The sequence below is a fragment of the Salvelinus alpinus genome, chromosome 23 (genome assembly GCF_045679555.1).
Source record: "Salvelinus alpinus chromosome 23, SLU_Salpinus.1, whole genome shotgun sequence".
In the NCBI taxonomy this organism is placed as follows: Eukaryota; Metazoa; Chordata; class Actinopteri; order Salmoniformes; family Salmonidae; genus Salvelinus; species Salvelinus alpinus.
This window is the reverse complement of record NC_092108.1, coordinates 34193470-34221139: the sequence shown is the minus strand read 5'-3', so window position 1 is coordinate 34221139 and position 27670 is coordinate 34193470. Positions and strand designations below refer to the sequence as shown.

Below are 27670 nucleotides of genomic sequence, written 5' to 3'. Positions count from 1 at the left end.
GCCCCCTGGCTCGCCCCATACATGCACCGACCCACCCACTCAAAAACAATTCATTGGCCTTTCCATTCCTTCTTTCCCCTGATATGCAAGCGCATGAATCAAACGCTGAGAGTTTGTGTATGCACTACTCTGGCCTTCTTGGTTTGTATGCTCTCCTCTGGCCTTCTTGGTTTGTATGCTCTCCTCTGGCCATCTTGGTTTGTATGCTCTCCTCTGGCCATCTTGGTTTGTATGCTCTCCTCTGGCCATCTTGGTTTGTATGCTCTCCTCTGGCCATCTTGCTTTGTATGCTCTCCTCTGGCCATCTTGCTTTGTATGCTCTCCTCTGGCCATCTTGCTTTGTATGCTCTCCTCTGGCCATCTTGCTTTGTATGCTCTCCTCTGGCCATCTTGCTTTGTATGCTCTCCTCTGGCAATCTTGCTTTGTATGCTCTCCTCTGGCCATCTTGGTTTGAATGCTCTCCTATGGCCATCTTGGTTTGTATGCTCTCCTCTGGCCATCTTGGTTTGTATGCTCTCCTCTGGTCATCTTGGTTTGTATGCTCTCCTCTGGCCATTTTGGCTTGTATGCTCTCCTCTGGCCTTCTTGGTTTGTATGCTCTCCTCTGGCCATCTTGGTTTGTATGCTCTCCTCTGCCCATCTTGCTTTGTATGCTCTCCTCTGGCCATCTTGCTTTGTATGCTCTCCTCTGGCCATCTTGCTTTGTATGCTCTCCTCTGGCCATCTTGCTTTGTATGCTCTACTCTGGCCATCTTGCTTTGTATGCTCTACTCTGGCCATCTTGGTTTGTATGCTCTCCTCTGGCCATCTTGGTTTGTATGCTCTCCTCTGGCCATTTTGGTTTGTATGCTCTCCTCTGGCCTTCTTGGTTTGTATGCTCTCCTCTGGCCATCTTGCTTTGTATGCTCTCCTCTGGCCATCTTGCTTTGTATGCTCTCCTCTGGCCATCTTGCTTTGTATGCTCTCCTCTGGCCATCTTGCTTTGTATGCTCTACTCTGGCCATCTTGGTTTGTATGCTCTCCTCTGGCCATCTTGGTTTGTATGCTCTCCTCTGGCCATCTTGGTTTGTATGCTCTCCTATGGCCATCTTAGCACTATCATCATTGGGCAGATGGCTCAGACAGGCGGGATTCAGACCATCTGTCTTTATGTGTACAGGCATCCTGGGACGTTATACCACCCCAGCTTCCTCCAGGAGAAGCCTGAGAGACTGGGACTGGGCAGCCTATTCATCAGAAGAAGCTTGTGTGACGGCCGGTGGCAAAGAAACTGGATCGGCCATTAGTTGGGGGAGGGGGTTAGGATGTTAGGCTTTACAATAGCCAGTGTGGTAATGTAGGCCTAATGTAACCTGGTCCATTCTCTACAAGTACTGGGTGATTATGTGGCAGTGTTCAGCCACAGGACAAAAATAAGTCTGGATTTTGAAATGCATTGAAAGGTCCAGAGGCTTATTGAAACCTTCAGCAGCTCTAATGTGTCTGAGGGTTGATAGTACACCTGTGGAGAATATTTCTCAGGTTACACCACACCACAATGGGCTTGGGGTAAAATACTGATATAACTCCGAGGGACAGTGTTGTGTAGGTTCCTTTCTAAATGTAATCCGTTACTAGATACCACTCCAAAATTGTAATCAGTAACCAAACTCGGTAACGTTATCTGATTAATTTCCCCTTAAGAAGCATTAGAAGAAGACAAAAAGGTCCATCAAATGCATTTGCTGTGTCATCATAGCGGACTCAGGTGGAACAAACTTAAACTTGTGCTTTTTTTTCAATGCTGAATTGAGTGTCATTGAGAAAATAGGAAGGTGTCATAATGTATTTTTTTAAGCAAACATCCTTTCTAAATGTAAAAGTAATCCAATCATCTAGATTTCAAAGTATCTGTAATCTGTTTACAATATTTATTTTGCTGGTAAAGTAACTGACTACAGTTAGTTTTTTGTAATCAGATTACGTGTAATTAGTTACTCCAACCCTGGAATGTGTGTTGGCTTCATCTGAAAAGCAGAGACAGTGCAAGAGGGTCAGTGAGACAAGGACAGTCATCCTTTCCTCACCCCGTTGCCAGCAACATTGCAACACTGGGCCAATTGTGCGCCGCACTATGGGACTCCCAATCACGGACGATTGTGATACAGCCTGGATTCAAACCAGGGTGTCTGTAGTGACACCTCTAGCACTGAGATGCAGTGTCTTAGACCGCTGTGCCACTCGGGAGCCCTACAACCCCTATATAGGCTACAACCCCTCACTTCAAACCCTGATTTTGCACCCTGAAGCCTGTGAATATATACCAGATGAGATCATTCTCATACAGTAATGATCAGCAGAAAACCGCTTCGTCAGGCCAAATATTATATATATATATATATATATATACAGTACCTGTCAAAAGTTTGGACACATCTACTCATTCAAGGGTTTTTCTTTATGATGGGAGTGCTGCATCTGATGACCTGGCCTCCACAATCACCCGACCTCAACCCAATTGAGATGGTTTAGGATGAGTTGGACAGCAGAGTGAAGGAAAAGCAGCCAACAAGTGCTCAGCTTATGTGGGAACTCCTTCAAGACTGTTGGAAAAGCATTCCAGGTGAAGCTGGTTGAGAGAATGCCAAGAGTGTGCAAATCTGTTATCAAGGCAAAAGGGGGCTACTTTGAAGAATCTCAAATATAAAATATATTTTGATTTCTTTAACACTTTTTTTGGTTACTATATGATTCCATGTGTTATTTCATAGTTTTGATGTATTTACTATTATTCTACAATGTGGAAAATAGTAAAAATAAATAAAATCCTGGAATGAATAGGTGTCTCCAAACTTTTGACTGGTACTGTATACTTTTTGGGGGGGCTGGTCAAAATGTTTAATATTTGAATGCTCTTTTGAACAGTCAGTGATGTTCAACCGTCATTCTTCTGCGTGGAGGGGGTAATTCTTCGACCAGTTCTTAAAGTGGACATTTGGCGCCCTCCACAGGGTTCGAATGTGGGCTCTTGTGTCTCAAGCGTCACGTGGATGTGTGACAGCACAGAGTAGTGAGAGCACGCAGTACTAGAAACTGGAGGCAACGTTGGTTGAGTATCCCTCAGTTGCACTTTCAGACATTGGAATTACAGCAGCAGTACCTTTTCTTAATAGAGGGACAACCAACCATGGCGAGACTTGAATAAAGACGCGAGCCGAGCGATATTCGCCCAAACACTTTCCGCATTTCTATTTCATACTCAAGTCGCTCCTCTTTTGCCCAATGCATCGGTGCTCTGTGGAGAAAGGACAGTGTTGAAACACTTTACTGGACTCAGTGAGAAGAAGAGAAGAGAAAGCCAAGTAATTTTAAAGCAGAATGGCGGACCGTGATACGTTACCCCTGCCTTTGGAGGTGCGAACCAGACTTGCAGAGCTGGAACTGGAGTTATCAGAGGGTAATACATATTTAATATCACCAGGTTATAGTTATGTTTAGCAGAATTTGCCGAGAAACTGACAAAAGGGAAAGCGGTGTGGGAATTAATGGAAGGGAATAGAGCATTCAATGGGCAGAGTGCTGCCGCAAATTCATGCGGAGCAATATCACGATTATTTGCTGGCTACATAATATCAGATTCGTTGTACTTTTGTATCACACCACAGAGTGCACTGTGTTCTAATCAGATGTCGTCTATTAGAAATATAAACATTGTGACAAATCAAGAAGCCAATACAAAATTGTTATCAGTGTCAAATGTATCAACTGATGGAATTTTTTGATTGATTCAAGGAATTGTCGCAAACTAAATGATGAGGAATAGGCCTACATATTTTTCTGCGCTACAAAGTAGCCCACTCTTTTAATTCTATTAGTGTTGTCTAAACGTCACGTTTATCATGACATTTTAGAATTTCAAAGTGGCTTTTGAAGACAGAAAAACACATTGATTCTCATTATTTTGCTTGTCAAGTTGACCATGGACTCAACTATTCTATGGTCTTGCAATTTGACATGTTCTTTCAAATTTGTTAGAGGCCTAAATTGTAACGGACACTGAGTGTCGTTTCGGGTGCCGGAGCCGTTAGCAATGTTTTTCTAGTTTCTCATGGGGAGGCGTGAGCATTGAGCAAGTATCCTGTTTATTTGGAGAGCTCACCCAGCTAGCACATTTGGTTCCTTGAATGTTGTGGGAACGTATGTTTTTGGTTTCACATTGGTTGTGAGAACGAAGCTATACGTTTCCTGATTGGTGGAACGGGTTTTAAACGATTCAGAGAACAGAAGTGAACATTTCGCATGTTTTGTGAACATACATTTTTAGGTTGCAGGGAGGTTCTGAGAACGTTTTACTTTGGTTTCCTGAACGTTTTGCTGGGAGGTTTTATTAATTCTGAGAACTGAAATTATAGGTTATTTGAAGGTAATTTTTTAATAACATTCTGAGAATATTCTCCAAATGTTGTGAAAGTGTTATGAAAACTTTAAATAAACATCTAAGAACAAATGTAAAGGTTATTTGGAGGTTTTTGGATAACTTCCTAAAACTTTCACAGAATGTTTGAATAAGACTTAATAACACTGCTATCTTATTTTGGGTTTAATTTTTTTTAAACTCCAAGCACAGATACAGAAGGACACATGGAAATGAATTTGCTTAGGCATTAATCATGCAAACTGTTTATTTTATTTATTGTGACACTGCATCAGTGAGATTCGAACCCATGATCTTCTGTTCTCTGTAGACGGGTTGGCTGACAACTTCACGTAAAAACCATGCTTGTGATTCAATGGGGCAGAAGTCTGTTGTGATTCTGTGTGGCCAGATAGCTAGCAACAATGACAAGAAGCTGCCACGTGGGAAATTGTAGGTGGCTTGTTTCAGCTAGTTTTATCTTGTTCTTGATACCATGATTATTGAGTTGTTTTGATTGATGTCACATCTATGCTCATATAACGACAATTCGCTTGCCTGCTAACCAACAACAGTAACAATGCATTTGAGACAAGTTCTCAATGGGAAAATGAATTTGTTTTTTAATAAACATTGGAGATTAAATATAGTTTATATATGTTGTCAAGAATCTAAGCCAACCCCATCTGTTTTTCCCCATAGTTGTGAATGCGTCGGTTTTGTTGCTAAACAACCAACCTGTCTATCCCTGGAATTGGTCCACTGCTCCACCAGGATGGAGCTAGCGTGCCATGTTTTTTTTTACGCATAGAAAGCTGTTCATTCTTTGTCTATTCAAACAGACCCCATTTCAAAGGAAACAAACGCTCATTGAGATCAGGTGTGGCCAACACACCTGAACACAAGATAAGATTGTTTTGTTGATGCTGAGAACAGAATGTATATGTTTAAAAAATATATTCTTAGAACATTTTCTGAACATTACTAAAGTTTTCTTGATTTTTCTTGAAAGTTTTCTTAATGTTCTGAGAATGGAATTTAAAGCTAACTGATGTCAATGTGTAGAATTAAATGTTTCAGAACATTACCAATAATATTGCCAAGAACTAACATAAGAGAACCATAAATTCTCTGAACGTTCTGAGAACATCGCTTGAGTCACACAATTTTTTTGAACATTCCCAGAATTTACAAAAAATATGAAATTAAATATACACAATCGGAACTTGTGTGGAAGTACTGAAATTCACACAGAAGAACGTTGTTTCTTAATGTTTTTGGAAGTATACTGAACAAAAATATAAACACAACATGTAAAGTGTTGGTCCCATGTTTCATGAGCTGAAATAAAAGATACCATAAATGTTCCATATGCACACAAAAAGCTTATTTTTCTCACATTTTGTGCACAAATTTGTTTACATCCCTATTGGTGAGTATTTCTCCTTCCACTTGACAGGTGTGGCATATCAAGAAGATGATTAAACAGCATGATCATTACACATGTGCACCTTATGCTGGGGACAATAAAAGCCCACTCTAAAATGTGCAGTGTTGTCACATAACAGAATGCCTCTGAAGTTTTGAGGGAGCATGCAATTGGGAAAGGGGGATACCTAGTCAGTTGTACAACTGAATGCATTCAACTGAAATGTGTCTTCTCATTTAACCCAACCCCTCTGAATCAGAGAGGTGCGGGGGTGCTGACTTAAATCAACATCCACGTCTTCAGTGCCCGGGGAACAGTTTGTTAACTGCCTTGCTCAGGGGCAGAACGACAGATTTTTACCTTGTCAGCTCGGGGAGTCGATCCAGCAACCTTGCGGTGCCTGGCCCAACGCTCTAACCACTAGGCTACCTGCCGCTGATTGCAGGAATTTCCACCAGAGGTGCTGCCAGAGAATCTAATGTTCAATTCTCTACCATAACCCGCCTCCATCGTCATTTTAAAGAACTTGGCAGTATGTCCAACCGGTCTCACAACCGCAGATCATGTAACCACGCCAGCCCAGGACCTACACATCTGGCTTTTTCACCTGCGGGATTGTCTGAGACCAATCACCCGGACAGCTGATGAGTATTTCTGTCTGTAATAAAGCCTTTTTGTTGGGAAAAACTAATTTGGATTGGCTGGATCTGGCTCTCCAGTGGATGGGCCTGACTCCCAAGTGGTTGGGCCTATGCCCACCCATGGCTATGCCCCTACCAAGTGAAATGAAATCCATAGATTAAGGCATAATGAATTTATTTCAATTGACTGATTTACTTATATGAACTGTAACTCAGTAAAATAGTTGAAATTGTTGCGGTTGTTTTTGTTCAGTATATTTGAGCACATTACCAATGTCAAACTGGTTGGAGAACTTTCCTAGAACATTAACACAATTTAAATTCAATGTAACTTTTGGGAAACAGTCTGTTTTTAAGTAATGAAATACCAAGAATATAAAGCTTTTTTTTTTAAAGTTCTGAAATGTGCTCAGAATGTTCAAAAGCCAAGCGACTATCCTGCACCATTCCCAGAAAGTTGTGGGAAGGTTGTATGCAAAATAACCATAGGTCAACCAAACTCTCACCAAGATATCAGAAACATATGGTTCTCAGAACATTATGTGATAGCTGGGCAGGAAAAGATTTGAACACTGCAACTGAAGTCTTTTCTGTTCTCTGTTGCAGTTGGCGGGTGTAGACAGTATCAGCATCTTACCAATGCAAGCATTCAAAAATAAATATATAGAAAAATGGTCCATAACAATATCAAAGAAATGCAAAGACTATATGCAGAATTATTAGAGTTTGAATAAGGGCATGTTCATAATGCTCTCTTTTTTTCATCTCCATTGCTCAGTCTATTCAAATATTATCTTGTTTAACTAGGCCTAATTGAGTCTATAGGTGTGAGGACAACCTTGGGGGAAGAGAAGGGAATCTAACAGACAACCAGTAACTTTGGATAGGTAGTCTATGTTACCAATATAAGTTGAAGTTCATTTCGTCATGCTGTAATTAGTGGAATAATTCTAAAGATTGCAGGGTAAACTCACCCCCTCCCTATTCATGTGTTTTAGAAACCAGGAATCTAGTTGGTTATGAGAGTTATTCAGCATGAAATGTAAACCCCTTCTACAGAAATAAGTTGGGTGCTCTGCATTATTTATTAGCTTTATTTGACAGATGCATAGTTATTCACCTCCTCTCACATTGTGAGCTATATTTACAGATCAGCCTCTTTTGACTGGGATTCCTGAGAGCAAATGCCTTGTTCTTGGTAGCTAGTGATAGTGCAGCTCATAACTCACATTTCAGCTTTCATCTTGGGCTTTATGGATCAAGCATCTCCAAGCAAGACTGCTGATTTTTGGATCAGTTTTACCTTTTAGATTACAATGAATGAAAACCCTACATGGACAGAGGGGGGGACTGATCCTACATCAGCACTCCTACTCTGAGATGCTTGATACGGCCCATGGTTGGGGTTCTAGGTGGTCTGCAAAACATGGTTACTGTGTCATTGACTCATTGCAGAAGTGCTATGTGAGCTGATGGTATTCACACAGCTCTCTTGAGGCTCACACACATCGCACTGAATGTGGAGGTAGCGTTCGTCTGCCGAGCGTTCAGCGCGCTGTTTTAGGAACCACCCGCTATAGACGTCGGACTGCTGACATTTTTAATGCGATTCTACATGTAAAATCGGTGCGCACTCGGTTTGCAAATGATGTTCAGTGGTGCTAAGTACTCTAGGCAAGCAAAAGCTATTGGTGTGTCTGAGCCCTTAGTGTATGCTCAGCTTAAAGACCGCGACACCACAGAGTGTTGAAGAAGCTGCTCTGGGTTTCATTATTCCTAAATGAGCCATTCCACACATGGAGCAGCTTCCCAAATGACACCCTATTCCCTATTGGTCAGAATTAGTGTTCTAAATGGGGGAATAGGGTGGCATTAAGGACGCTGCCATGGAGTCGTATGGGAAATCTGATCCTGGTCAAAACGGGTACATACACGTATACCTGCCATGCTGTGAGTCTTCCTGCTGTGAGCCAGGGAGATTTGTGATGTTGTTATGTGGATAGAGTATTAACTGAGGTCAGTCTGCATGGCATGGGCACAACATGTCAGCAGGTGTCCGGACTGACGTAATCTGATTGTCAGGTGAATGTTAATGTCAAACCAGTCCACCAGCTGTCCACTTATTGCACCTTGGCTTATTTTAGCCAGAGGTTTAATTCTCTGGATGCATTCCCAATATAGTGCACCACTTTTGACCAGGGTGCTGTTAAAAAACGTAGTGCGCTATGAAGGGAATAGGGTGCCATTTGGGAAGTAGGTTCTGACTGTCAGACCACTGATTTACAAGCTAAGGGCTTATACTGTTTTATAGTTTTACTGAGGCTGTAGTCTGTAGGGATGTAGTAGGACTTAATACTGTATACATACGAATCACTAGTCAAATTTGCCATAACTAAAGCAATCAGATCGGCAAAGAAATCATGGTCATGTAATATCTTCTCCTGATATGTATTTGTATTTTTACAGAGGCTGCAGGGATGTTGAACTATAAATATACACTGAGTATAACCTCTTTTGCCCTCAGAAGAGCCTCAATTCATCAGCGCATGTACTCTACAAGGTGTCAAGTGTTCCATAGGGATGCTGGCCCATGTTGACTCCAATACGTCCCACAGCTGTGTCAAGTTGGCTGGATGTCCTTTGGGTGGTGGCCCATTCTTGATACACACGTGACTTTTTAGCGTGAGAAACCCAGCACCTACTACCATACCCCGGTCAAAATGCACTCAATTATTTTTAGAAAAGTATTTTATTTGTATTTTTTGTTATACTTTTTACACCCCATTTGATAGTTAGTCTTGTCCCATAGCTGCAACTCCCCTACGGACTCAGGAGGGGCGACGGTTGAGAGCTATGCGTTCTCCGAAACACAACCCTGCCAAGCCTCACTGCTTCTTGACACACTGCTCGCTTAACCCGGAAGCCAGCCGCACCAATGTGTCGGAGGAAACGCTGTACAACTGGCGACACGTGTTGGCTTATGCATGCGCCCGGCCCGCCACAAGGAGTCGTTGGAGCGTGATGGGACAAGGACTTCCCGGGTGGCCAAACCCTCCCCTAACCCGGATGACACTGGGCCAATTGTGTGCCGGACGGCTGCGACACAGCCTGGGATCAAACCCGGGTCTGTAGTGACGCCCTTTTAACACTGCGATACAGTGCCTTAGACCGCTGCGCCACTCAGGAGGCCTAAATCTTTTGTCTTGCCCATTCACCCTCTAAATGGCACACATACGCAATCTTTGTCTCGAGGCTTATAAATCCTTCTTTAACCGGACTCCTCCGCTTAATCTATACTGATTTTTTTAACAAGTGACATCAATAAGGGATCATAGCTTTCACCTGGATTCACCTGGTCAGTCTGTCATGAAAAGAGCAGGTGTTAATGTTTTATATACTCCGTGTATGGTTGGTTAATTACTTGTCCAATGTCTGAAGGAATCTGGTATGTTTGGTCAGCACTTGACACATGCACTCGTTTTATTTAATAAATCACTGATCTCTTATCACTCTTGCCCAATAGTGTCATAGCCTCAGATGGACCATTCAGTAATGTTATGCGGTGTCCACTCCTGCACACTTTCTATTTTATTTATTCATCCCTGTTCTCACACCAGTACTGTATTGACAAAGCTATGGCATAAAAGTTGAACTGTCAATAGACTCAATTGCTTTTATCCACTTGGTTAACCTAACTCGCTGGTTCCACCAAATGGAAGTTGTTCAACTCCCGAGCCTGACACATACAGAAATATGATACGTCAGTGCAGACAGTGCTGTTAAATTTCCCTGAATAGCCAGTTCTTCATAAGGGATGAGATGTAGAAATAATTTTGCCTCAAGGATAAGGCACTCCTGTTGATCACTTGCCTTTAGAGTTTCATACACCAACCTCTCCTTGGTCACATCTGGGTCTGATATGTTGCCCGTTTGTGAGACCTCAGACGTTTGTTGTTTTAAAGCCGTACAGCTCAAGGAATTCTCTCCCTAAATAAAGTATTTTCCTTACTGTACTAGCTAGCTACTGTTCATTACAGCTCGGTGTCACGATCGTTGGTTGAATTAATGGACCAAGGCGCAGCGTGCATAGAGTTCCACATGTTTATTGGATGAAACTCACAAAAAACAATAAAGCGCAAAACGAAACGTGAAACTAATGTAGTGCTCGCAGGCAACTAGACATAGACAAGATCCCACAAAAACCCAGTGCGAAAAGGCTGCCTAAATATGATCCCCAATCAGAGACAACGATAGACAGCTGCCTCTGATTGGGAACCATACCAGGCCACCATAGAAATTAAAAAACGAGACTACCCACCTTAGTCACACCCTGACCTAACCAAAATAGAGAATAAAAAAGGATCTCTAAGGTCAAGGCGTGACACTCGGTCTGCTCTGTTTTGAAGCTATAGACCTACAGTTGAAATATGAAATAAAGTGCCTTCAGAAAGTATTCACACCCCTTGACTTTTTCAGTGTTTGTTGTTACAGCCTGAATTGAGAAATGTGTTAAATGTAGATTTTGTCGCTGATCTACACACAATACCCCATAATGTCAAAGTGGAAATATTATATATATATCTTTTTATTTTTATATTTTTTACAAATTAATAAAAAATTAAAAGCTGACATTTGAGTGAAGTATTCAACCCCTTTTAAGGCAAGCTTAACAAACTTCAAGAGTAAAAATGTGCCTAACAAGTCAGTTGAGTTTCATGGACTACACTCTGTGCATTAATGGTGTTTAACATGATTTCTTTAATGACTCCCAAAATCAAATCAAGTTTATTTTATATAGCCCTTCGTACATCAGCTAATATCTCGAAGTGCTGTACAGAAACCCAGCCTAAAACCCCAAACAGCAAGCAATGCAGGTGTAGAAGCACGGTGGCTAGGAAAAACTCCCTAGAAAGGCCAAAACCTAGGAAGAAACCTAGAGAGGAACCAGGCTATGAGGGGTGGCCAGTCCTCTTCTGGCTGTGCTGGGTGGAGATTATAACAGAACTATGCCAAGATGTTCAGAATGTTCATAAGTGACAAGCATGGTCAAATAATCATGAATAATTTTCAGTTGGCTTTTCATAGCCGATCATCAAGAGTTGAAAATAGCAGGTCCAGGACAGGTGGCGGTTCCATAACCGCAGACAGAACAGCTGAAACTGGAATAGCAGCAAGGCCAGGTGGACTGGGGACAGCAAGGAGCCCTCATGCCCGGTTTGCCGTGACGTATGGTCCTAGGGCTCAGGTTCTCCGAGAGAGAGAAAGAAAGAAAGAGAGAACGAGAGAATTAGAGAGAGCATACTTAAATTCACACAGGACACTGGATAAGATAGGAGAAGTACTCCAGGTATAACCAACTGACCCTAGCCCCCCGACACATAAACTACTGCAGCATAAATACTGGAGGCTGAGACAGGAGGGGTCAGGAGACACTGTGGCCCCATCCGATGATACCCCCGGACAGGGCCAAACAGGAAGGATATAACCCCACCCACTCTGCCAAAGCACAGCCCCCACACCACTAGAGGGATATCTTCAACCACCAACTTACAATCCTGAGACAAGGCCGAGTATAGCCCACAAAGATCTCCACCACAGCACAAACCAGGGGGGGACGCCAACCCAGACAGGAAGATCACGTCAGTAACTCAACCCACTCAAGTGACACACCCCTCCTAGGGACGGCATGAAAGAGCACCAGTAAGCCAGTGACTCAGCCCCTGTAATAGGGTTAGGGGCAGAGAATCCCAGTGGAGAGAGGGGAACCGGCCAGGCAGAGACAGCAAGGGCGGTTCGTTGCTCCAGAGCCTTTCCGTTCACCTTCACACTCCTGGGCCAGACTACACTCAATCATATGACCTACTGAAGAGATAAGTCTTCAGTAAAGACTTAAAAGTTGAGACCGAGTCTGCGTCTCTCACATGGGTAGGCAGACTATTCCATAAAAATGGAGATCTATAGGAGAAAGCCCTGCCTCCCGCTGTTTGCTTAGAAATTCTAGGGACAATTAGGAGGCCTGCGTCTTGTGACCGTAGCGTACGTGTAGGTATGTACGGCAGGACCAACTCGGAAAGATAGGTAGGAGCAAGCCCATGTAACGCTTTATAGGTTAACAGTAAAACCTTGAAATCAGCCCTTGCCTTAACAGGAAGCCAGTGTAGGGAGGCTAGCACTGGAGTAATATGATCAAATTTCTTGGTTCTAGTCAGGATTCTAGCAGCCGTATTTAGCACTAACTGAAGTTTATTTAGTGCTTTATCCGGGTAGCCGGAAAGTAGAGCATTGCAGTAGTCTAACCTAGAAGTAACAAATGCATGGATTAATTTTTCTGCATCATTTTTGGACAGAAAATGTCTGATTTTTGCAATGTTACGTAGATGGAAAAAAGCTGTCCTTGAAACAGTCTTGATATGTTCGTCAAAAGAGAGATCAGGGTCAAGAGTAACGTCGAGGTCCTTCACAGTTTTATTTGAGACGACTTTACAACCATCAAGATTAATTGTCAGATTTAACAGAAGATCTCTTTGTTTCTTGGGACCTAGAACAAGCATCTCTGTTTTGTCCGAGTTTAAAAGTAGAAAGTTTGCAGCCATCCACTTCCTTATGTCTGAAACACAGGCTTCTAGCGAGGGCAATTTTGAGGCTTCACCATGTTTCATTGAAATGTACAGCTGTGTGTCATCCGCATAGCAGTGAAAGTTAACATTATGTTTTCGAATAACATCCCCAAGAGGTAAAATATATAGTGAAAACAATAGTGGTCCTAAAACGGAACCTTGAGGAAGACCGAAATGTACAGTTGATTTGTAAGAGTACAAACCATTCACAGAGACAAACTGATATCTTTCCGACAGGTAAGATCTAAACCAGGCCAGAACTTGTCCGTGTAGACCAATTTGGGTTTCCAGTCTCTCCAAAAGAATGTGGTGATCGATGGTGTCAAAGGCAGCACTAAGGTCTAGTAGCACGAGGACAGATGCAGAGCCTCGGTCTGACGCCATTAAAAGGTGCCATTTACCACCTTCACAAGTGCAGTCTCAGTGCTATGATGGGGTCTAAAACCAGACTGAAGCATTTCGTATACATTGTTTGTCTTCAGGAAGGCAGTGAGTTGCTGCGCAACAGCTTTTTCTAACATTTTTGAGAGGAATGGAAGATTCGATATAGGCCGATAGTTTTTTATATTTTCCGGGTCAAGGTTTGGCTTTTTCAAGAGAGGCTTTATTACTGCCACTTTTAGTGAGTTTGGTACACATCCGGTGGATAGAGAGACGTTTATTATGTTCAACATATGAGGGCCAAGCACAGGAAGCAGCTCTTTCAGTAGTTTAGTAGGAATAGGATCCAGTATGCAGCTAGAAGGTTTAGAGGCCATGATTATTTTCATCATTGTGTCAAGAGATATAGTACTAAAACACTTGAGTGTCTCCCTTGATCCTAGGTCCTGGCAGAGTTGTGCAGACTCAGGACAATTGAGCTTTGGAGGAATACGCAGATTTAAAGAGGAGTCCATAATTTGCTTTCTAATGATCATGATCTTTTCCTCAAAGAAGTTCATGAATTTATTACTGCTGAAGTGAAAGCCATCCTCTCTTGGGGAATGCTGCTTTTTAGTTAGCTTTGCAACAGTATCAAAAAGAAATTTTGGATTGTTCTTATTTTCCTCAATTAAGTTGGAAAAGTAGGATGATCGAGCAGCAGTGAGGGCTCTAAGGTACTGCACGGTACTGTCTTTCCAAGCTAGTCGGAAGACTTCCAGTTTGGTGTGGCGCCATTTCCGTTCCAATTTTCTGGAAGCTTGCTTCAAAGCTCGGGTATTTTCTGTATACCAGGGAGCTAGTTTCTTATGACAAATGTTTTTCGTTTTTAGGGGTGCAACTGCATCTAGGGTATTGCGCAAGGTTAAATTGAGTTCCTCAGTTAGGTGGTTAACTGATTTTTGTCCTCTGACGTCCTTGGGTAGGCAGAAGGAGTCTGGAAGGGCATCAAGGAATTTTTGTGTTGTCTGAGAATTTATAGCACGACTTTTGATGCTCCTTGGTTGGGGTCTGAGCAGATTATTTGTTGCGATTGCAAACGTAATAAAATGGTGGTCCGACAGTCCAGGATTATGAGGAAAAACATTAAGATCTACAACATTTATTCCATGGGACAAAACTAAGTCCAGAGTATGACTGTGGCAGTGAGTAGGTCCAGAGACATGTTGGACAAAACCCACTGAGTCGATGATGGCTCCGAAAGACTTTTGGAGTGGGTCTGTGGACTTCTCCATATGAATATTAAAATCACCAAAAATTAGAATATGATCTGCTATGACTACAAGGTACAATAGGAATTCAGGGAACTCAGTGAGGAACGCTGTATATGGCCCAGGAGGCCTGTAAACAGTAGCTATAAAAAGTGATTGAGTAGGCTGCATAGATTTCATGACTAGAAGCTCAAAAGACGAAAACGTCATTTTTTTTTTTTGTAAATTGAAATTTGCTATCGTAAATGTTAGCAACACCTCCGCCTTTGCGGGATGCACGGGGGATATGGTCACTAGTGTAACCAGGAGGTGAGGCCTCATTTAACACAGTAAATTCATCAGGCTTAAGCCATGTTTCAGTCAGGCCAATCACATCAAGATTATGATCAGTGATTAGTTCATTGACTATAACTGCCTTTTGAAGTGAGGGATCTAACATTAAGTAACCCTATTTTGAGATGTGAGGTATCACGATCTCTTTCAATAATGGCAGGAATGGAGGAGGTCTTTATCCTAATGAGATTGCTAAGGCGAACACCGCCATGTTTAGTTTTGCCCAACCTAGGTCGAGGCACAGACAGTCTCAATGGGGATGGCTGAGCTGACTACACTGACTGTGCTATTGGCAGACTCCACTAAGCTGGCAGGTTGGCTAACAGCCTGCTGCCTGGCCTGCACCCTATTTCATTGTGGAGCTAGTGGAGTTAGAGCCCTATCTATGTTTGTAGATAAGATGAGAGCACCCCTCCAGCTAGGATGGAGTCCGTCACTCCTCAGCAGGTCAGGCTTGGTCCTGTTTGTGGGTGAGTCCCAGAAAGAGGGACAATTATCTACAAATTCTATCTTTTGGGAGGGGCAGAAAACAGTTTTCAACCAGCGATTGAGTTGTGAGACTCTGCTGTAGAGCTCGTCACTCCCCCTAACTGGGAGAGGGCCAGAGACAATTACTCGATGCCGACACATCTTTCTAGCTGATTTACAGGCTGAAGCTATGTTGCGCTTGGTGACCTCTGACTGTTTCATCCTAACATCGTTGGTGCCGACGTGGATAACAATATCTCTATACTCTCTACACTCGCCAGTTTTAGCTTTAGCCAGCACCATCTTCAGATTAGCCTTAACGTCGGTAGCCCTGCCCCCTGGTAAACAGTGTATGATCGCAGGGTGATTCGTTTTAAGTCTAATACTGCGGGTAATGGAGTCGCCAATGACTAGGGTTTTCAATTCGTCAGAGCTAATGGTGGGAGCCTTCGGCGTCTCAGACCCCGTAACGGGAGGAGTAGAGACAAGAGAAGACTCGGCCTCAGACTCCGACTCGCTACTCAATGGGGAAAACCGGTTGAAAGTTTCTGTCGGCTGAATGAGTGACACCGGTTGAGCATTCCAACAGCATTTCCCTCCAGAAGCCATGAGAAAATTGTCCGGCTGCGGGGACAGTGCGGGGGGATTTATACTAACGTTACTATCTGTACTTACTGGTGGCACAGACGCTGTTTCACCCTTTCCTACACTGAAATTACCCTTGCCTAACGATTGCGTCTGAAGCTGGGCTTGCAGCACAGATTTCCTCGCCGTTAGGCGATCATTCTCCTGTATATTATGAGTACAGCGAATGCAGTTAGAAGACATCATGTTAAAGTTACTACTTAGCTTCGGCTGTTGAAGGTGCTGACGAACCATGTCCAGATAAAGCGTCCGGAGTGAAAAAGTTGAATGAGGGTAAAAAGTTGTGATGGAAAAACTAAAAATATAAACGTAAAGTTGTCAGCTAGCAAAGCAAAGCTAGCAAAGTAAAGTTGGCAACAAAACGCACAGCAACACGTCTGCAAATTCAAGAGGAAGTGACGTCTAACACCACCTCATAAGATTGGGGACCTTGGGGACCTTCAATCTCTGTACTCACACAATTACAGTGCATTCGGAAAGTATTCAGACCCCTTGACTTTTTTTTGTTACTTAACAGCCTTATTCTAAAATTGATTAAATAGTTTTTTCCCCCCTCAATCTACACACATACACACACACACACACACACAACACGCCATAATGACAAAGAAGGACCTTTGGCAGCGATTACAGCCTCGAGTCTTCTTGGGTATGACGCTACAAGCGCAGCACACCTGTATTTGGGGAGTTTCTCCCATTCTTCTCTACAGATCCTCTCAAGCTCAGGTTGGATGGGGAGCGTCGCTGCACAGCTGTTTTCAGGTCTCACAAGAGATGTTCGATCGGGGTTCAAGTCCGGGCTCTGGCTGGACCACTCAAAGACATTCGGACTTGTCCCGAAGCCACTCCTGCGTTGTCTTGGCTGTGTGCTTAGGGTCGTTGTCCTGTTGGAAGGTGAACATTCACCCAAGTCTGAGGTCCTGAGCTCTCTGGAGCAGATTTTCATCAAGGATCTCTCTGTACTTTCCTCCTTTCATCTTTCTCTTGATCCTAACTAGTCTCCCATTCCCTGCCTCTGAAAAATCCCCACAGCATGATGCTGCCACCATACTTCACCGTAGGGATGGTGCCAAGTTTCCTCCAGACGTGATGCTTGGCATTCTGGCAAAGAGTTCAATCTTGGTTTCATCAGACCAGAGAATCTTGTTTCTCATGACCTGAGAGTCCTTTAGGTACCTTTTGGCAAACTCCAAGCGGGGCTGTCATGTGCCTTTTACTGAGGAGTGATTTCTGTCTATCTACCATAAAGGCCTGATTGGTGGAGTGCTGTAGAGATGGTTGTCCTTCTGGAAGAGTCACCCATCTCTACAGAGGAACTCTATAGCTCTGTGAAAGTAGGGTTTGACAGAACCATTGGGTTCTTGGTCACTTCTCTGACCAATGCCCTTCTCCCCTGATTGTTCAGTTTGGCTGGGCGGCCAGCTCTAGGAAGAGTCTTGGTGGTTCCAAACTTCTTCCATTGAAGAATGATTGAGGCCACTGTGTTCTTGGGGACCTTCAATCCTGCAGACATTTTTTGGTACCCTTCCCCAGATCTGTTCCTCGACACAATCCTGTCTCGGAGCTCTACGGACAATTCCTTCGACCTCATGGCTTGGTTATTGCTCTGACATGACCTTATATAGACAGGTGTAGGCCTTTCCAATTCGATTGATTGGACATGATTTTACCACAGGTGGACTCCAAGTTGTAGAAACACCTCAAGGATGATAAATTGAAACAGGATGCACCTGAGCTCAATTTTGAGTGTCATAGCAAAGTGTCTGAATACTTATGTAATTAAGGTATTTCTGTTTTTTATTTGTGCAAACATTTCTAAACCTGCTTTTGCATGATACTTTTGATATAGTGTGTGTAGATGAGGGGGGGGGGGGATAATTTAATACATTTTAGAATAAGGCTGGAAAAAGGGAAGGGGTCTGGATACTTTTAGGGCTCCCGAGTGGCGCAGCAGTCTAAGGCACTGGATCGCAGTGCAAGAGGCATCACTATAGTTCCTGGTTTGAATCCAGGCTGTATCACTTCCAGCCGTAATTGGGAGTCCCATAGGGCAGCGCACAATTAGCCCACTGTCATCTGGGTTTGGCCGGGTTATGCCGTCCTTGTAAATAAGAATTTGTTCTTAACTGACTTGCCTAGTTCAATAAATGTTAAATAAAATAAATATTCACTGTATATGTAAGGTCCCTCAGTCGAGCAGTGAATTTCAAACACAGATTCAATGACCAGGGAGGTTTTCAAATGCCTCGCAAAGGGAACCAGTTGGTAGATTGGTAAAAATTCAAAAAGCAGACATTGAATATCCCTTTGAGCATGGTGAAGTTATTAATTACTCTTTGGATGGTATATCAATACACCCAGTCACTACAAAGATACAGGCATCCTTCCTAACTCGGATGACGGGGAGGAAGGAAACTGCTCAGGGATTTCACCATGAGGCCAATGGTGACTTTAAAACAGTTACACAGTTAAATGGGTGTGATAGGAGAACTGAGGATGGATACATTGTATTTACTCCACAATACAAACCTAATTGACAGAGTGAAAAGAAGGAAGCCTGTACAGAATTAAACTATTCCAAAACATCTATCCTGTTTGCAAAAAGGCACTAAAGTAAAACTGCAAAACAAATGTCAAATATATATTTTTCCCCATGAATACAAAGTGTTATCGTTGGGGCAAATCTTGTCATCGGCAAGGACTATGGAGTTTTTTTAAGATCCAAAGAAAGGAATAGAGCTAAGCACAGACGACAAAGTCCTAGAGGAAAAACTGGTTCAGTCTGCTTTTCAATAGACACTGGGAGACGTCCACCTTTTCAGCAGGACAATAACCTCAAACGCAGACCAAATATACACTGCAGTTGCTTACCAAGACGACGTTGACTGTTTCTGAGTGGACTAATTACAGTTTTGACTTAAATTGGCTTAAATCTATGGCGAGACTTAAATGCTGTCTAGCAATGATCAACAACCAACTTGACAGAGCTTGAATAATTTTTAAAAACAATAATGTGCAGATATTGTACAATCCCAGGGTTACCTAGAAAGACTCACAGCTGTAATCGCTGCCAAAAGTGATTCTAACATGTATTGACTCGGGCTTGAATACTTATCAAATCAAAACATTTTAATGTTTGATTTTCCATTTTAATAAAAAATAAATCTTCCACTTTGACATTAGAGTATTTTGTGTCTATCGTTGACATCCATTTTAATCCCACTTTGTAACACAAGAAAATGTGGAAAAAGTCAAGGGGTGTGAATACTTTCTGAAGGCACTGTAGGCCTATTGTTTTCATTCCAAATGGCACCCTATGCCCTGTATAGTGCACTACTTTAGACCGGGGCCCATAGGGTGCCATTTGGGACACACCATTGTCTTGGTCTGCACAGAGTAGGCACATATCATCCTATGTTTTATTCCTGGAATTGTTGGAATGAATACACATCAGCATTCTGTATGAAAGTCAGCCTGCCCTTGACTGACTGTGTTTGTATGGAAGACATCACGACATGCAGCAGGCTACAATACTATAGATGTGTCTAATGCACTTTATTTGGAATGCATCAATTCAGAGAAAATTACTCTGCAGATCAATTTATACAGTAGCCAAGGAAAATAGAGAATATCTCATAGTCGTGGTTCTAAAGAACAGTGCTTTATTTTGTTCTGGATAAAATCTGACATTTCTCCTCTTTGTCTAAGTGAAGTGCATTTCTACTTTTCATTTTAAAAAGCAGGCAACTCAAAATTCTATTTTATGAAAACAGAATAATATTGTGGAGGGAGAGGTGGATAAAATGACCTTGATTTATTTTGGCAGCCTCCCTAGTGTGTCGTACAGCCTTGCTCTCACTCTGTTTGAATGTTTAATTCTATCCGTGGCATTTCACAGAATATGTCACAGTTGCGAGTCAAAGTGCCATAATGTGTGGGCCTGGTGCTGAGTTATGATGACGCTCTGCCTTCTCTGGCAGTTTTCAGTTGGGATCAAAATCAGGTGCAGCCAAGACCTGGATTGAGATTATGGCAGGTTAGCTGCCCCTCCTTTAGAGACGTAATGATTTTGAAACGTTCTCTGAATGGCATAAGTGCTCACTTCTCTATCGCGTTGCCCTAATGATAAGGACACACACCAGCATACCTGCGACGGTCACAGTGAATGCTACTAGGCATGTCACGGATAGTCACTCAGAGATACAAAGAGAGGGCATGTCAGTGTTCACTGTTTATCATAGAGAATGAGTTATGACAGGCTAGGGTCAAGGTCCACAGAAAAGGTCAATAGAAACCTTACGACATCATCACTCCTTTTCTAGTAGCCAACCTGTAGATGCCTGGCTATATTTGTTTCGTCCCGATCCCTCAGTCTTGGCTTTCACTCTCTGTGTCCCAAATGGCAACCTATTTCCTTTTGTAGTGCACTACTTTTGACCAGGGATCATAGGGCTCTGGTCAAAAGTAGTGCACAATATAAGGAATAGGATGCCATTTGCAACTGTCTGATTCAGCCAGACCCCCCCAATGTCCCTCCTGCTCTTGCTTTTGGAGTGGCAGTTGCCATAGCGATGTCTTTTTCCTCCTCCCTCCTTGGCTGTGGGTGACTCGTGGGGAAAGTTGAGAGTGATGATGGCACTGCCCCCCCCTGCCCCCCCACTGCCCCCCCCTAGATGGCACAGAGGTTGTGTCACGTTGAGGACACTCAGATGTCTTGAGTTGATGCTTGCTTGTGAAAATGACATGCAATACCAGGGTCTCGGAGACTGTGTTGCCTGGAAGTATTCTCTGGTCTTCTAGAGGCTTTAGTTATACATTTGAGGTTTTGAGTTTTACTGTCCATGCCTCACCCTTGAATGAACAGGATTTTCAGCAGCTAGGTTCAGTACAACCATAAACCATCAGAAGTGACATTCCCATTTGATTCTGAATTGTAACGTTTATTGATTCACAGTCATGATTACAAAATGCATTCATTGTAAGTCAGATCATATGGGGTAAGGACTTTCTCTCATAGTCCCCTTTTTAGAGATGTTTCATAGCCAGTATTTAAGTCACAATTGATTCTGAAGACTTGTCTGTCATTTAACTTCAGACATGGTACCGTTGGTAGGGCTGGGCGGTATACTGTATTTTACTATACAGTGCCTTCGGAAAGTACTCAGACGCCAACCACTATCACCACCACCACCACCACCTCCTGTATTAGAGCATGTCAACCCCTCTATGTCCAGAATGCTGTCAAAGCCAAACAAATGACTGTTGTTCACCATCTGACATTTCAGTGAGTCCTGAGATTTGTTGTTCTCTCCCCTGGCAGAGAGGGAAAATTAATATTTACACCATTGCCTCCAAAGGCTGCCTTCAAGCATGTGAAGTATGACAGCTGATGACAAACATGTAGACTAGCTGGAATGTCTTTGTGTGGTGAAAATTCCTAAAAGGTCTATTACTGGTCTTCCCTACCTAGGAATTTGCATCGCTCCTTTCATGATACATGGGCTCCGATACAATGCAGGAAGGGTACATTTTAGTTTGAAACGCTTCGATGTGATTCGGTTTGATTAGGGAAACTAATTGGTATGATTCGATGTACTTTGTTTTTGCATGAACACATCAATTTTCCATTTTAAATAAATTAATATCTGCTTCTGTTGTGAGTTTAGGACCTGGGCCTCTCTGAGCTGGGCCTCTCTAAGCTGAATCTGTCTTAGATTACTTCTCTAAACTGAGTGGCCCTCTGTTAGGTGTGTGTGGGCACCTGAGCTGAGCCATAGGGCAGGCTGAGCCTCTACCACCCCACTATCAGATTAAGGGTGGGGGCAATTTATGTTTTTTGTCCCCCTACTCTTTATGTGAAATCACCCCCTGATTAACTTGTCATTTTTGCAGATGTTTTGAGCTAGTATTATGTCAATATTTATCTTTAGAAATGAGTATGACATTTTCCCAGTTAATGTAATGCAACGTCTCAAAAACAGATATTTTAAACCATTTGGAATTGTACGGAGACTTCTCCCGCTCTGACCAATGACTGCGACCCATGCACAGCTCACAAAAATAATTGTCCTTTATGAAATTACCCTGTTCATGTAAAAATGACCAAATACATAATTTTTCAAACAAAACTACCAAAAATGTTTTTAAGGTGAACCTAAACAATAAAAAACAAAACAATCAGCAGTTGGATGTGAGTTGATCCACTCTGGTAGGCTAGTCAACTCCTGTAAAACAAACATTTCTACAGCACATTTGGTAATGGTATCAATGACCCAACAAATTGCATATGTTGTCACTCAACTAATAAAGCCTGTGATTTGACATTGCGAAAGCCATTCAACAAGCATCTGAATGCTGATGGCAGGGTTTCGGTCTTGAGTCTGATCTCGAGACCACATTGAGTGTATCGGTCTTGTCTTGGTGTGTGATAGATTTTTCTACTCTGCCTCCTCCTCCATGCTGCACTGTGGGAACCACACATGTGGAGTTCATCCGTTCACCGACTCTGCGTCTCACAAAGACACGGCGGTTGGAACCAAAAAATCTCAAATCTGAACTCATCAGACCAAAGGACAGATTTATACTGGTCTAATGTACATTACTCGTGTTTCTTGGCCCAAGCAAGTCTCTTCTTATTATTGGTGTCCTTTAGTAGTGGTTTCTTTGCAGCATTTTGACCATGAAGTCCAGATTCACGCAGTCTCCTCTGAACAGTTGATGTTGAGATGTCTGTTACTTGAACTCTGTGAAGCATTTGTTTGGGCTGCAATTTCTGAGGCTGGTAACTAATGAACTTATCCTCTGCAGCAGAGGTAACTCTGGGTCTTCCTTTCCTGTGGCGGTCCTCATGAGAGCCAGTTTCATCATAGCGCTTGATGGTTTTTGTGACTGCATTTGAAGAAACTTTCAAAGTTCTTGAAATGTTCCATATTGACTGACCTTCCTGTCTTGGTGATGATGTACTGTCTTTTCTCTTTGCTTATTTGAGCTGTTCTTGCCATAATATGGACTTGGTCTTTTACCAAATAGGGCTATCTTCTGTATACCACCCCTACCTTCTCACAACACAACTGATTGGCTCAAACGCATTTAAGAAGTAAAGAAATTCCACAAATTAACTTCTAACAAGACGCACCTGTTAATTGAAATCCATTCCAGGTGAGTACCTCATGAACCTGGTTGAGAGAATTCCAAGAGTGTGCAAAGCTGTCATCAAGGCAAAGGGTGGCTAATTTGAAGAGTATAAAATATATTTAGATTTGTTTAACACTTTTTTTTTGGTTACTGCATGATTCCATGTGTTATTTCATAGTTTTGATGTCTTCACTATTATTCTACAATGTAGAAAATAGTAAAAATAAAGAGAAACCCTTGAATGACTAGGTATGTCAACTTTTGACTGGTACTGTGTGTGTGTGTGTGTGTGTGTGCGCACACTCATTTCATGAAACATGATCTTATTGCCTATTGAAACCTGGGCCTCCTACTTAACATTATTGTTCTTTACTTTCGTTAAAATCTCATACTTTGTCACGCTCGTCAGAATTTCCATGAATCACTGGTAGGGATGAGTTGGGGGAATTTTTTGAAAGTTGAGGGCTCATTACTAGTAAGGGGAGACCGGGGGGGGAATTGTAAGTCTTTATATCTATTATAAACATGTTTGCGCAGTGGCGAACCATGGCGATTGGACCTAGGCCTTAAGTGGGGGGCAAATTCTTCCAACACGTTGTGCCAAACTCAAAAATCAAGAAAATGAACAAACATAGCATTACTTAATGCGCCCAACTGAATAAAACAGGCCTGAGGCTGAGCCGAGCTTTGGGCTTTCCACTCACACAGAAAATTCACATTCAGCTCGCAAAGTAAGCTGATCTAGAGTTTAAATGCAACAATGTTTCACACACAAGTTATTTTCATAGAATTACCTAACAGCAAGCGAACTGCAAAAAAGTTCCACTCACCAGACAGTTCCACTCACCAGATGATGATCATTGGTACACCTGCTGCAAGCCTACAACCAACAAAAGCTAGCTAGCTAGACCAGGGAAAAACTACTGCTCGCTCTTACTCAGTGACCTGTTGGCCTTCGAAGGCAGAATTTTCCATACGTTTTTGTAAAAAGGATCCCACCCATTACAAGTCAAAATGTGATTGGTTGATTCCAAAGTCACTCCAAAATTCTGCCCTAATACAGTTGAATGGCAGATGCTTCTATCTAGTGTCTGATGGCCTAGCCAATGGCAGATTTCTAGCTGGCTAGATTTATTTTCCCAAAGACACCAAAGAAAAATCCTGATTGGATCTTTTTTTCTCTTCAGTGTTAACCTGAAGAGATTAAATCAGAATATCATTGAAAAGAATAACATAATTAAAATGATTATTTAATAAATCAGTGTAGAAGGCCCTCAAACACAACACTGGCTGACGGTGCAGCGCAGATGTACAAATACCATAGAACAGGGATAGGCACCCGGGGGCTGCGGGGTTGTGTGCTACGCCACTGCTTATAACTTTACGATAAGTATAAGAAATGTAAGATGTGTCAAAGTATATGCAGCTCAGAGCTCCAGCTTTGCATTTGGTTCGCTAAGTAGATAGATGTCAAGATCAAGTTTCTTCTTAAATGTAGATGTTATTTCCAATAACCAATAAGCATTGCTGTAAATCCAGCTGCATATTGAACGTTGAGATTGCCGAAAGTCTCTTTGGCAATGACCTTTAGTGGCAAGGAGTGGAATGTTAATTAAAAAGACTGGAACCCAGACTGGACATTCAATCCCCTCCTGGATCAAGATCCTTGTTGCCTAAATAGTTTTGTGCATCAAATTGTTTATAAAATATTTAAGTATCCGGTAAAACCGTATCCCCCGATATGGTACAGAAATGGCATGAATATCTGGATACTGCCCAACCCTAAGGCCTACCTCTCGTTGGTTTGAGCAGCTGTTATCTGACAGTAGGGTTGCAAAGGGCCTGAAATGTTCCATTGGAAGTTAAGCCCAGGAATTTGGGGAATTTTGCTTAAATTCACCCAAAAAGTTAGCTTACTGTATAACGGTGAAACTTTTTTTGTGTGATACAAATAAGGCAATTCTAGGTCTTGTGGCATATTTTGGTTAAACTATCCCCAATTCAATGGAATTGCAACCCTCTGCATGCACAGTGCATTATTCCATCACATGTGCAGTGCAAGATCTTGCACGCTAATGAGATGCTATTGAGCCCACACTACTACACTGTCTGAGCCAAGGACTATTATTATTATTTGACAGTGGTGGGCCGTCAGGGCCAGCAAGGCCTTCTCTGCTGAACATCATCAGAATATATATATTTTTAAAATATATTTTCCCACAAATATGTATTAAATTATTCCCCAGAGTAAGAATTATACTCTTCATTTCATAGCTTTCCTCTTGGTTGCACTGCTTCCAGCCCCAGGTTGAGATTTGGAGGGCTGGTCTTTATGTTAGATCTTTTATCCAATCATATTCAGCCATCATGTGTTGCCAGGGGTCTAAAATCTGCCCTCAGGCCTTCAGAATCAACAGTGCGGGCGCTTGTAGCTTAAAGTGAATGGGAATGAAAATTTAGTGTCAACCAATCAGCTTTAGAGTTGGCTATTGTACGCTTGCTGGCTGGCTCCAGTGTTACACAGGAGCCAGCTAGCAGGCGTAGTGCGTGCACGTCTTTTGATTGGATTACCAATATTGAGAAGCAGGTCCTATGGGCAGGTCTATGCAGATCCTCAGAACTAGGAAACTGAATTTGATAAACAAATTAATTTGCGTACGACTAAGCTGTTTTTTTAACCCACAATGGCGGAAGGAGGAGAAGATATCGATTTGGTCGAGGATATAATTATAACGCCATTCTCAAGACGAACTTTTCAAGAAAAGTTAGACGTTGTAAGGAGAGGTCGCCCGACGCCGACGCTACAAAGCCTGTCACAGGCGGGAAAAGGGTTCGTTCGCCACTTTCAAAGTTCCAACTACGAGCGCTATCAATGGCTCACAGGCTCCGAGAAGCACTGCAAACTGTACTGCTGGGAATGCCTATTATTTGCAAGTGATCGATTTGGTGTTTGGAGCCACACTGGCTTTGCAAACTTGAGTTGTCTAACCAAGGCAGCAACGAGACACCAAAGTACGGCTGGGCACTTACAAGCAATGGTGCTTTTGAAAACTTTTGGGGACACCAGAGTAGAGCTACAGCTCAACGAACAATCACGCAGGGCAACGGAGCTGCACAATGAAAAGGTGAAGAAAAATAGGGAAACATTGAAAAGACTCATTGATTGTGTCATGTTTTTGGGTAAACAGGAACTTTCTTTTAGGGGACACGATGAAAGTGCTGACTCCACAAACAAAGGGAACTACGTGGAGCTTCTTTCTTTTCTTTCTGAAAGCAACACAGATTTACAATACCACCTGTCCACTAACAAAGTGTTCATTGGGACGTCAGGCAAAATACAAAATGACCTAATTTATGCTATTGCTGAAGTGATGGGAGAAGAGATCAAAATGGAGATTAAAAAAGCTCCCTTTGTTGCTGTTATGGTGGACGAGACAACAGATGTGGGAAATGCAGCACAGCTCTCACTCGTCCTGCGTTATGTGACGGACACAGGAGTCAAGGAGCGATTTATCCGATTTGAAGATGCGGCAAGCGAGCTGATGACATTGCCGCTCTTATTTTCCGTTTCTTGGAGGAAAATGAATGTAGTCTGGATAAAGTTGTGGCACAGTGTTTTGATGGCGCAGCAGTCATGGCATCTGGACTCAATGGGGTGCAGGCTAAAGTTAAGGAGAGGGCACCGATGGCCTTATTCATTCACTGCTATGCACATCGACTAAATTTAGTACTGACTCAAGGAGCCTCAAAGCTTAAAGAATGCAAGGTCTTCTTTGCCAACCTCAATGGCCTTGCAGCATTTTTCTCACGATCCCCTAAACGCACGCAACTGCTGGATGACATCTGCAAGCGTCGTCTTCCTAAGGTTGCACCAACGAGGTGGCAATATACATCTAGATTGGTCAATGCAGTCTTTGAAAAGAGAGTTGCCCTAAAGGAGCTGTTTAACCACTTACTGGAACATCATGATGACCATGACGGGGATACTGTGCTTATGGCTGATGGATTTAATGCACGTTTGGATGATTTTGAGTTTTGTTTTTTGCTTGAAACATTCAATGGGATTTTTAATTATTCGGATGTGCTTTTTGGAATTCTACAGAAACAAACTTTGGATGTACAATTCTGCCTGACAAGGGTGAACGAGTTTTGTGACACAATTGAGCGAGAGAGGTGCAGGTTCAGTCAAATCTACGATGACACAGCGCGCATCTCAAGTTCACCCAGCGCACGCAGAGGCCCAGCACAAGGAGACCCTCGCACATACTATCAACAACTCCACAGCAATATTCTGGACAACATTCTTTGCCAGAAAAATTTATGTTTCTCTCCCTCCTGGACCCCCGGCACTTTCAGACCTACCGGAAAAAATTCCCGC

General features: G+C 42.6%; 1 protein-coding gene across 19 annotated transcripts in view; it reads left to right on the top strand.

Moving 5' to 3' along the window:
- The first annotated feature begins 3033 nt into the window (after positions 1-3033).
- LOC139551291 (disco-interacting protein 2 homolog C) overlaps positions 3034-27670 on the top strand; it is a 244420-nt gene continuing 219783 nt past the window's right edge. For all 19 annotated transcript variants that reach the window (XM_071362766.1, XM_071362774.1, XM_071362763.1 and 16 more), the window contains exon 1: positions 3034-3437. In XM_071362766.1, coding sequence (XP_071218867.1) covers positions 3359-3437 — 79 coding nt within the window. In that variant the 5' untranslated portion in view covers positions 3034-3358. The remainder of the gene's footprint in view (positions 3438-27670) is intronic.